General features: G+C 30.1%; 1 protein-coding gene across 4 annotated transcripts; it reads right to left on the bottom strand.

Annotated features, from left to right (window-relative positions):
* Nucleotides 1–346: 346 nt before the first annotated feature.
* On the bottom strand, nucleotides 347–4995 carry LOC127112048 (uncharacterized). Of its 4 annotated transcripts, none has more exons than XM_051046243.1 (13): nucleotides 4728–4995; nucleotides 4588–4639; nucleotides 4380–4496; nucleotides 3729–4035; nucleotides 3533–3589; nucleotides 2955–3044; nucleotides 2702–2767; nucleotides 1957–2061; nucleotides 1702–1827; nucleotides 1367–1425; nucleotides 1249–1285; nucleotides 857–1035; nucleotides 347–719 (listed from the first exon to the last, which is right to left on the bottom strand). In XM_051046243.1, exons 4-12 carry the CDS (start codon nucleotides 3801–3803, stop codon nucleotides 877–879), a joined length of 774 nt encoding a protein of 257 aa, XP_050902200.1. In that variant the 5' UTR covers nucleotides 3804–4035; nucleotides 4380–4496; nucleotides 4588–4639; nucleotides 4728–4995; the 3' UTR covers nucleotides 347–719; nucleotides 857–876. The 4 variants fall into 4 exon arrangements, with proteins under 4 accessions (XP_050902200.1, XP_050902198.1, XP_050902199.1 ...); XM_051046241.1 differs by having other exon boundaries at nucleotides 3729–4017; nucleotides 4728–4954; XM_051046242.1 differs by having other exon boundaries at nucleotides 3729–3857; nucleotides 4728–4954.
* Nucleotides 4996–12181: the final 7186 nt, after the last annotated feature.

Below are 12181 nucleotides of genomic sequence, written 5' to 3'. Positions count from 1 at the left end.
ACTTTCAGACGCTAAAGGTGAAAAAACAGACACTAATATATGGTTAGCGTCGGTTTAGCGTCGGTGTCGGGCCTTGAATAAAAGTTGCGAAGCTACTGTGTAACGTCGGCTAAAGATACACCGAGGCTACGTAGCCTCGGTGAAACGGAGGCTAACGCGGACACTAATTGGACCGACGCTATATTATTTCAAAACCATGAAAAGTCAATATTATGTTTAGCGTTGCCCTGTCCGACTCTAAAGTCAACAAAAAAAGTCAAAATTTTTTGTATGCATCGATCGACTGGCATTGAGGTCAATTTATAAAACTCAAGAAAAAAACAGATAGCGTCTGTGTCACCGACCCTAAAGTCAACATAGAAAAGTCTATAATAATATTTAGCCTTGCATACACCGACTCTAAAGTCAACAAAAAAGGACAATAAAGATGTTTAGAGTCGGGTTGCATTATACAGTCTAGATACATCGATTATAAATAGGACCAGAGATAGTACTATGTACAAGTCCCACACACAACTATAGGGGGGACAAGTTGTTAAGCCATACAACCAAAATCTGTTGGCTAAGACTTCATAGCCATTGTCATACCAGCAGCATCGTTTAGAGTTGCTACTTGCAAGTCCAGCTGTGCTGACCGCCTATTTTAGCTACTACTTCATATGTCTTTCCCACTGAGCGAGTATCAGTGTCAACATGCGATCATATTCCACTATGAGAACCTGTTGTTATGTCAAAATTCCAAAGTAATATTATAGGGAAGCTTCTAAACAATAAATATTGCTGCAGCATTCTACATGTTCTCCGAGTAGAGGTGAGCATATGCTTGCAGATATACAGCAGTTACGGATTTACTTACCATTTCACAGAACTTATGGGTCAGTACCGGGGACGTTTGGGGGATGACTGATGTTCCAATCCACTCGTGTTGTTGTCACATCTCCTGACGAAATGATCAAGAGTTTTCTGCTTTGTAGGGCTTCTCGATGGCGGTTGATCATCTGAGACCTTTAAGGTGTTCTCATGACCATCAAGCATCTGATTTTTTTTCAATAACTAAAGTTCAGAATTCGTCTTAGAAACATAAAACCCACATTATTAAAAACTACTAGAGTATAAATCTTCTCTAAGAGATATATACATAAAAGCAGAACTGAATCTCTTAGCATTATACTGTGCAGAAACTGATTTTACAATTACTTTCAAATTGCACTACATGTGACAGAGTTCCCAAACAAAATAGAGATATACCTGTCCTAAATTGTCCAGTTTGCTTTGCACTACGTCCCTGTGATGTGGAAAATTATAAGATTATCAATGCATCAAAGATGTCAGGTCAATCAGAGGACTGCTAAAAAACACAACCTACCACATGATATCATCAACTGTGTCATTTGCAAGCAAGTAGTATATATTTACTGAAGACACCTGAAAACAAATGCGAGAAAGTCATTACATCACAGATTGTTGTTGAAACTGAACTATCTATCAGCTAAGCTTAGCAATGAGATATTTTCATTTAAGAGATGTTTTCTTTTAAGAGATAATCTATCACAAATTTTATGATATCACCACAATTCCTAAAACAATACCGTGCTTGTACTCTCTTACTGTTGATGCTGATTTTATTTAAATTACAACAGCATTTGAGATCACGATTTTCCTTTCTTTTCAACTTAACAGCAACCATGTTTGAAAATATACCTGTCCAATTCTATGAACACGGTCTTCGGCCTGAATTAGATCACCAGGAGTCCAAGACAATTCTGCAAAGAGGACGGTGCTGGCAGCAGTCAATGTTAACCCGACACCTCCAGCTTTGATAGATAGCTGCAGGACAACAAAATCAACAGGAAATTATCATCTCTAAATTGAGCCACATTTTACACCAGATAGTCCAAACTAAACAGATCAAACAGAAAAATGATTACAACAAAAATAGGAATCAAATTGCAATACCACTGCTGCCTTGATAGAATCTTTTTCCTGAAACTCTGTAACCAACTGTTGCCTTGATCCAGAAGGTGTACCTCCATCAATCCGGATACAACCAACCTTTTTTTTCTGGAAATTTTGAACAGTTCTCATAAGTGTTTATCATCACTTATTGATGAAATATTTAAAATATAAGAAACTTGCAACCTGCCTGCAACAATCATTACATACATAGAATTACCACATGTTATGGTGATCAACAGCTTGATTTAATCACAAGCAGAAGAAAAAAAAGTAAGGTAAGAAAATTGAAGCGGACACCTTTTTAATTAAGATTACAAAATAAATTGTAGCATTATGCCCTACATTGTCTCTTTCGGTACTATATTTGCACGTCAAGATCTATGGTTTGGAAACATAATTTAGATATTAAAAATACCATTGCACTAGGGAATGTGTACTTTAATTAACTAGTGTTGAAGTTTCACAAATTTGTTTCATGGAAGGTTAACCATCACAAATATTTCGAGCACTGAACATAAACTAACTACATATAGGAACTTGAAGGGATCAAAATTAAGGAGATGAGATACACATTACAACAAAGTAATATCTTATATATCCTTGTAGAATTAAAGGCATAAATGTGCGTTGAGTGAGAAAGCTAAAACAAGATCCAAAGTTTTTAATGCTATTTAAGTTCATATAGATCGCAGCAGTTGAAAGTATTAATCTTCAACTGCTTTAAAGGGAAGAAGCTGCGGCATACCTCGATTACAGTTCCAAGATAATCAAGAACAGCTGGAATCTTGGCTTCGGCAGAATCAGTATAAATCTGGAATTGAATGAATCAAAGGTTCAGTGTTAAATCACACAACAGTCATAATGTTTGGATTTGCTGGCATACATAAGGGATATGAGCAGGCATTTAACTATAAACCTTTTCTAGTTCTAGGAAATAGTAACAATCTCTAAAACAAGTTGTGCACTTAATGTATGAGCACAACTGATTCCATTAATACCTTGTTAATAAGATTCTTTTCAGCAAACTTGAGTGATTCAACCTCCTCTTGTGAGCTAGCTGCCTTAACTTTGAGTTTTACCCTCTCCAACTGCAAAACAAAAATCAACACCGGTCAGCTTTTACCACCTTAAACTGCATGTGCACAACAAAAATATTACTGTTTTTGAGTAAAATAACATATTCTTGGTAAAAAAAACAATTAAAGCCTTGTTTCTAGATGAAAATGCCTAAAAGCCCATTCCAAACCATTTCAGAAGTAAAAAATAAACCAGTCATCTCTTCATCTCTCACAAGGCCAAACTACAATTCATTTATTAACAAAAACAAGTTAAATAAAATACGTGTAATATGAATACCAACCAAACATTCCAGACAAAGTAAATCAACTTACTCGTTTGAACATTGAATTTCAACAATCCTATGACAAATGCTAGACGCAATAAAATAAGCTAAACGAATATTGCAAGGAGTAAAGACGCATGGCAACTGCATTTCATAGCTAGTTTGAGTTATAACCTAACAGAACTGAATGATACAATCCTCATCTCAAGATGAATAACAAATATGTTGAGTTACCTCGCGAAAAAGAATATTAATTTGCTTCATGTCCTTGTCGGCCAAGTCTAGGAAGACCTAAAAATCAATTATAAAACAAATACAATAAATAACTTTGAAGTTGCACCATAAGCTACATGCGTTGAAAAAAACATGGTAAAAGTTTGCACTATATAAACCGATTGCAAAGAAAAATGGGGATGATGAATGCACGCACTTGTTGCCTACGCTTAACAGGAAGTTCAGAAAGAACATCATTTTTAAGCCTTCGAATCATCGATGTGGCCTTCATCAAATTGTGCAATTCTTCATGATTACTTGCCCCTTGATAAAGTCCAAAAACTCCCTGGAAAATCGATGTCCCCCTATAGTTGTGTGTCTCTCTCTTTTATAAAACATTTCATGTATCTAAAAAAAGAACTACTCCATCCAACCCTTTATTGTTTATGTACTAATCATGCATTGGAATGCAATGATGCAGGTTTTAGCTTTGGCTGCTGTGTCAGCTGGTGTAGCAGTTGCAACTGTATCAGATTTAGAGTTCAATTTGTATGGTAAAATGGCTAATCCTACTCATCGCTATTCAGGTAAAATGGCTAAGTTAAAATGGCTAAGTTAAATTCAGATTTAGAGTTCAATTTGACACCACACATATGTTCATAACAGGAGTATCATAGAAACTATACGGCTTTCACAAACACAGCTTTCACTACTGATGCAAACAGTTAATAAATTTGAGTCCAGAAAAAACATTTCCTTCAAAATAAATTATAACCCCAACCTTGAGAAATACTAACCGATGCAAACACTAACTATTGCAAACACTAACTGTTCAGTCTGGTTCCAAATTAACATAGGGATGACTAACCTTGAGAAAGAGTTGTCTTTGCAAAATCCCGGATGATATAGTGCTTCGGTTCCAAACTAACTTGCATTCAACAACTGCTTACTGCCTCCACTAAGTAAGATGAGCATTCTTGAAAACCTATATTCAGAAAACCAATTAGCAAATAATTTGATTTTTGTAGTTTCAGACTTAAAGGAGACTTTAAACATATTTGGAAACAATACTAAACTTGCAAAGAAAAGTTGATTCCAGCATCCACAAAGCCGATAGTTCTGGAAAACCTACATTCAGAAAACATAAAACATATGACTATCTCATACTCATTAAACCAAAACTCCATGGAAATCACTTGAGATGAATATGCATTACCTTTGATGATTCAGAAACCCTTTAACGAGGGATTTTGAATTAGGGAATTAGGGATTCTTCAATGGATTCACGGATTAGGGATTCACGAATCGGTTCACGAAATAGGGAAAAAAGGGATTCACGAATTAGCATGGAATTAGGGTTTTCGTTTTGTGAAATGAAATGGAGGGAGAGTGAAAAATGACGAGGGAAAAGGAAAGAGGGAAATAAGCTGTCGCGTAATTTTTGGTCCGAAACAGAAAATTCCATAGAGTCCGCCAAGCGGACTCTAATTAATAAATAAAATACTTAAACCTTAAATATATATATATATTATAGATAAATCAATGGAAAATGTATATGTTATAAGAATAGAGTCGGCTCAGCGGACTCTAAGTAAATAAATACTAATTAATCAAACATTCTTCAAAGATAACATAACAAGTAGTGTCGGTTTTGCCGACACTAATAAAAAAATAACTTGTCTTAAAAGATGTACCTAGATAGAGTCCGTTAGTGTAGGCTTAGCCGACACTAATAGTGTCCGTGTCGGTGGCCGACTCTAAACTAGGAGGCTAAAATGACTTATTCTAGTAGTGTTATACGAATATTCAATATAAAACACATGAACACAAAAATTGTCACCGATTGAGCGAGTGATCATTTTCCCAGAATCTTCATAATACTGTTTCGTATGCAAGGGATCAACACCGTGAGGAATGTCTCATTTCTGCATCTTAAATCATCCATTAACGAATAATGAAACTTCAAAACCTTGCAACATATTCCCATTTCTAAAATTTAATCACAATAACGTCACCCTTGAAGCAAAGTGTAGGCAAATAGTTCAACAATATAACACATGTGTTCTTTGAGACTTGCATAAACGATTTGCTTGGATTTCCTGACACATCGATATCCAATTTCCAATATATTCTCAATATAATATATAACTATAGTTTTTGTTCTGATGACTAAGAGAGGAATTGGTTAAGGTCATGTATGCATTAAAGCGATATGGTGCTAAGAACTCCTAAACAATTGGCATTTAAAATCAATACACCCACAACTTGATAAAAAAGATACATTGGTAAAAACATTGATTAAATGTATAGTTTTAAATCAAGACAAACTTTCACAATTTACTATTTCTTTGTCGTACAATAACTATTTGAAATATAAAATTTGAATTTAAACAGGTGTTTTGCACCATTAAAAGCTAGTTGGTTTAGGACAACTATTCCAATTAACCTCTCAAATACTTTTGCATGAATAATTAATTTTATCATGGAAGTGAAACAGCCATAATAGGCGTGTAGTCTAATAGGTTGTGATTTGTTTGTTCGTCGAGCTCTTTAAATTATAAAAACTAACAAAAAAGAACATAATGATTCACACCATTGAGGAAAATGAGTTCCTTGTTTAAAAAATTATTTGGCATATTTTACAAACATTAAATATAAATTTAAAGATTTAAACTTCAATAATGGATAAACTATGAAGTTTTGTATATAGTTACAACATATTTTTATTTATATAAATCTATTTTTATTATAATAAATGTGTGTTTACATATTAAGGTATAGAATAATCTAGATAGGTTTAACTATTTAATGAAATTTAAGGGAGGAGAACCCAACATAACATTAATTGTTGATAATTAATAAAAATCTATTATGAATTATTAAGTTCATAAACAAATTAGTTTGGATTTTTACAAAAATACGTGGTATAAACTGCAGGCTATTAATAATAGCTTTATTAAATTTATTTTTTATAGGAAACTTTTTAAATTGAAAATACATGAGTTAAGAAGAAAAAAATATTCAAAAGAATGAAACATGAATTTTTCTCCAAAGCTGGGAGTCGAACCCAAAATTCATAACATTGAATTTGCCTGGAGTGCTACTTTGGAATTATGCTATACATCTACAAATTTATGTTTATATACTATTCCATTATTTGTTTTTTAATATTATAAACTTTATCACATGTAAAAACTTTGTTAATGAATGTAATGATTACCGTGTAATTTATAATAAAAGATATTGAAATAATTTTCGGTGTTCTCAAAGAACGATATTAAAATGAGTTTAGAAAAATTAAAATCAAAATGAACTTCTTTTTAAAACTAATATAACGAATATGCGTAAAATACCAAAAGAAACATTATATTGATATTATTTTCGCTAACTTCTCATATAATAACTTTATTAAGAGAGTATTTTTGTGTGAAAAAAACATGTGACTTTTAATATGTTAAAATAGTACAAAAATGAACAAATAAGTTAATGAATATCACTTGTAGTAATTTAATTTATAACAAACGAGATTGCAATAACAGCCAATACTTTAGAGTAAACTATAATTAAATCGTGTTTTAGGAAGTTTTAAGGAAAAATGATATAGTTTTTTGAAAAAGAATATTTCGAAAAATCTCAATATATGTCATTCAACAATCAAACCATACTAGGGTCATAACTTTGGTAAAAATTTCACCTGAAGAAAAAATATAAATTAGAAAACTTATTGGACACAAACCTAACCTAGAAGAAAAAACTGGAAAAGGAAAAGAAAAAAGTAATAGAAAACCAGGTTTTTCATATTCTATATTGTTGATGAAATGTATCGTTCCATTTTTATTAAAAGAAAGTTAGGTAAAAAGTTCAAAATGTCCGTACCACACAATATTCTAGAAAAATATCAATGTGTTTAACTACTTGTGACTACGTTTAATGCCTTATAAACTCAAATACTCATTTAAATAGAAAACATAATCCTTGGCCTCTTATAATCAAAGGGGAATACCATAAATTCTAATCAAGTACGAAAGACTTGTGTTGCCTACCATATAAGAGTTGAAATATGGTGTCCAAAAACAAATGAAATATTAGAAATGTAAACTTTCAGGCCCCCGATCAGAACATTATACGAATATTCAATATAAAACACATGAACACAAAAATTGTCACCGATTGAGCGAGTGATCATTTTCCCAGAATCTTCATAATACTGTTTCATATGCAAGGGATCAACACCGTGAGGAATGTCTCATTTCTGCATCTTAAATCATCCATTAACGAAATAATGAAACTTCAAAACCTTGCAACATATTCCCATTTCTAAAATTTAATCACAATAACGTCACCCTTGAAGCAAAGTGTAGGCAAATAGTTCAACAATATATTACATGTGTTCTTTGAGACTTGCATAAACGATTTGCTTGGATTTCCTGACACATCGATATCCAATTTCCAATATATTCTCAATATAATATATAACTATAGTTTTTGTTCTGATGACTAAGAGAGGAATTGGTTAAGGTCGTGTATGCATTAAAGCGATATGGTGCTAAGAACTCCTAAACAATTGGCAAATAAAATCAATACACCCACAACTTGATAAAAAAGATACATTGGTAAAAACATTGATTTAAATGTATAGCTTTAAATCAAGACAAATTTCACAATTTACTATTTCTTTGTCGTACAATAACTATTTGAAATACAAAAATTCGAATTTAAACAGGTGTTTTACACCATTAAAAGCTAGTTGTTTTAGGACAACTATTTCAATGAACCTCTCAAATACATTTGCATGAATAATTAATTTTATCATGGAAGTGAAACAACCATAATAGGCGTGTAGTCTAATAGGTTGTGATTTGTTTGTTCATCGAGCTCTTTAAATTATAAAAACTAACAAAAAAGAACATAATGATTCACACCATTGAGGAAAATGAGTTCCTTGTTTAAAAAATTATTTGGCATATTTTACAAACATTAAATATAAATTTAAAGATTTAAATTTCAATAATGGATAAACTATGAATTTTTGTATATAGTTACAACATATTTTTATTTATATAAATCTATTTTTATTATAATAAATGTGTGTTTAAATATTAAGGTATAGAATAATCTAGATAGGTTTAACTATTTAATGAAATTTAAGGGAGGAGAACCCAACATAACATTAAATGTTGATAATTAATAAAAATCTATTATGAATTATTAAGTTCATAAACAAATTAGTTTGGATTTTTACAAAAATGCGCTGTTTAAACTACAGGCTATTAATAATAGCTTTATTAAATTTATTTTTTATAGGAAACTTTTTAAATTGAAAATACATGAGTTAAGAAGAAAAAAATATTCAAAAGAATGAAACATGAATTTTTCTCCAAAGCTGGGAGTCAAACCCAGAATTCATAACATTGAATTTGCCTGGAGTGCTACTTTGGAATTATGCTATACATATACAAATTTATGTTTATATACTATTCCATTATTTGTTTTTTAATATTATAAACTTTATCACATTTAAAAACTTCGTTAATGAATGTAATGATTACCGTGTAATTTATAATAAAAGATATTGAAATAATTTTCGGTGTTCTCAAAGAACGATATTAAAATGAGTTTAGAAAAATTAAAATCAAAATGAACTTCTTTTTAAAAATAATATAACGAATATGTGTAAAATACCAAAAGAAACATTATATTGATATTATTTTCACTAACTTCTCATATAATAACTTTATTAAGAGACTTTTTTTTGTGTGAAAAAAACATGTGACTTTTAATATGTTAAAATAGTACAAAAATGAACAAATAAGTTAATGAATATCACTTATAGTATTTTAATTTATAACAAACGAGATTGCAATAACAACCAATACTTTAGAGTAAACTATAATTAAATCGTGTTTTAGGAAGTTTTAAGGAAAAATGATATAGTTTTTTGAAAAAGAGTATTTCGAAAAATCTCAATATATGTCATTCAACAATCAAACCATACTAGGGTCATAACTTTGGTAAAAATTTCACCTGAAGAAAAAATATAAATTAGAAAACTTATTGGACACAAACCTAACCTAGAAGAAAAAACTGGAAAAGGAAAAGAAAAAAGTAATAGAAAACCAGGTTTTTCATATTCTATATTGTTGATGAAATGTATTGTTCCATTTTTATTAAAAGAAAGTTAGGTAAAAAGTTCAAAATATTCCTACCAAACAATATTCTAGATAAATATCAATGTGTTTAACTACTTGTGACTACGTTTAATGCCTTCTAAACTCAAATACTCATTTAAATAGAAAACATAATCCTTGGCCTCTTATAATCAAAGGGGAATACCATAAATTCTAATCAAGTACGAAAGACTTGTGTTGCCTACCATATAAGAGTTGAAATATGGTGTCCAAAAACAAATGAAATATTAGAAATGTAAACTTTCAGGCCCCGATCAGAACATTATACGAATATTCAATATAAAACACATGAACACAAAAATCGTCACTGATTGAGCGAGTGATCATTTTCCCAGAATCTTCATAATACTGTTTCGTATGCAAGGGATCAAGACCGTGAGCAATGTCTCATTTCTGCATCTTAAATCATCCATTAACGAAATAATTAAACTTCAAAACCTTGCAACATATTCCCATTTCTAAAATTTAATCACAATAACGTCACCCTTGAAGCAAAGTGTAGGCAAATAGTTCAACAATATATCACATGTGTTCTTTGAGACTTGCATAAACGATTTGCTTGGATTTCCTGACACATCGATATCCAATTTCCAATATATTCTCAATATAATATATAACTATAGTTTTTGTTCTGATGACTAAGAGAGGAATTGGTTAAGGTCGTGTATGCATTAAAACGATATGGTGCTAAGAACTCCTAAACAATTGGCAATTAAAATTGATACACCCACAACTTGATAAAAAAGATACATTGGTAAAAACATTGATTAAATGTATAGTTTTAAATCAAGACAAACTTTCACAATTTACTATTTCTTTGTCGTACAATAACTATTTGAAATATAAAATTTGAATTTAAACAGGTGTTTTGCACCATTAAAAGCTAGTTGGTTTAGGACAACTATTTCAATTAACCTCTCAAATACTTTTGCATGAATAATTAATTTTATCATGGAAGTGAAACAGCCATAATAGGCGTGTAGTCTAATAGGTTGTGATTTGTTTGTTCGTCGAGCTCTTTAAATTATAAAAACTAACAAAAAAGAACATAATGATTCACACCATTGAGGAAAATGAGTTCCTTGTTTAAAAAATTATTTGGCATATTTTACAAACATTAAATATAAATTTAAAGATTTAAATTTCAATAATGGATAAACTATGAAGTTTTGTATATAGTTACAACATATTTTTATTTATATAAATCTATTTTTATTATAATAAATGTGTGTTTACATATTAAGGTATAGAATAATCTAGATAGGTTTAACTATTTAATGAAATTTAAGGGAGGAGAACCCAACATAACATTAATTGTTGATAATTAATAAAAATCTATTATGAATTATTAAGTTCATAAACAAATTAGTTTGGATTTTTACAAAAATGCGCTGTTTAAACTGCAGGCTATTAATAATAGCTTTATTAAATTTATTTTTTATAGGAAACTTTTTAAATTGAAAATACATGAGTTAAGAAGAAAAAAATATTCAAAAGAATGAAACATGAATTTTTCTCCAAAGCTGGGAGTCAAACCCAGAATTCATAACATTGAATTTGCCTGGAGTGCTACTTTGGAATTATGCTATACATCTACAAATTTATGTTTATATACTATTCCATTATTTGTTTTTTAATATTATAAACTTTATCACATTTAAAAACATTGTTAATGAATGTAATGATTACCGTGTAATTTATAATAAAAGATATTGAAATAATTTTCGGTGTTCTCAAAGAACGATATTAAAATGAGTTTAGAAAAATTAAAATCAAAATGAACTTCTTTTTAAAACTAATATAACGAATATGCGTAAAATACCAAAAGAAACATTATATTGATATTATTTTCGCTAACTTCTCATATAATAACTTTTTTAAGAGACTTTTTTTGTGTGAAAAAAACATGTGACTTTTAATATGTTAAAATAGTACAAAAATGAACAAATAAGTTAATGAATATCACTTGTAGTATTTTAATTTATAACAAACGAGATTGCAATAACAACCAATACTTTAGAGTAAACTATAATTAAATCGTGTTTTAGGAAGTTTTAAGGAAAAATGATATAGTTTTTTGAAAAAGAGTATTTCGATAAATCTCAATATATGTCATTCAACAATCAAACCATACTAGGGTCATAACTTTGGTAAAAATTTCACCTGAAGAAAAAATATAAATTAGAAAACTTACTGGACACAAACCTAACCTAGAAGAAAAAACTGGAAAAGGAAAAGAAAAAAGTAATAGAAAATCAAGTTTTTCATATTCTATATTGTTGATGAAATGTATTGTTCCATTTTTATTAAAAGAAAGTTAGGTAAAAAGTTCAAAATATCCGTACCACACAATATTCTAGATCAATATCAATGTGTTTAACTACTTGTGACTACGTTTAATGCCTTCTAAACTCAAATACTCATTTAAATAGAAAACATAATCCTTGGCCTCTTATAATCAAAGGGGAATACCATAAATTCT

Source organism: Lathyrus oleraceus, unplaced genomic scaffold, assembly GCF_024323335.1.
Source record: "Lathyrus oleraceus cultivar Zhongwan6 unplaced genomic scaffold, CAAS_Psat_ZW6_1.0 chrUn0025, whole genome shotgun sequence".
In the NCBI taxonomy this organism is placed as follows: domain Eukaryota; kingdom Viridiplantae; phylum Streptophyta; class Magnoliopsida; order Fabales; family Fabaceae; genus Lathyrus; species Lathyrus oleraceus.
Note: the sequence above shows the minus strand (reverse complement) of the source record. Positions and strands in the feature narration are given on the sequence as shown.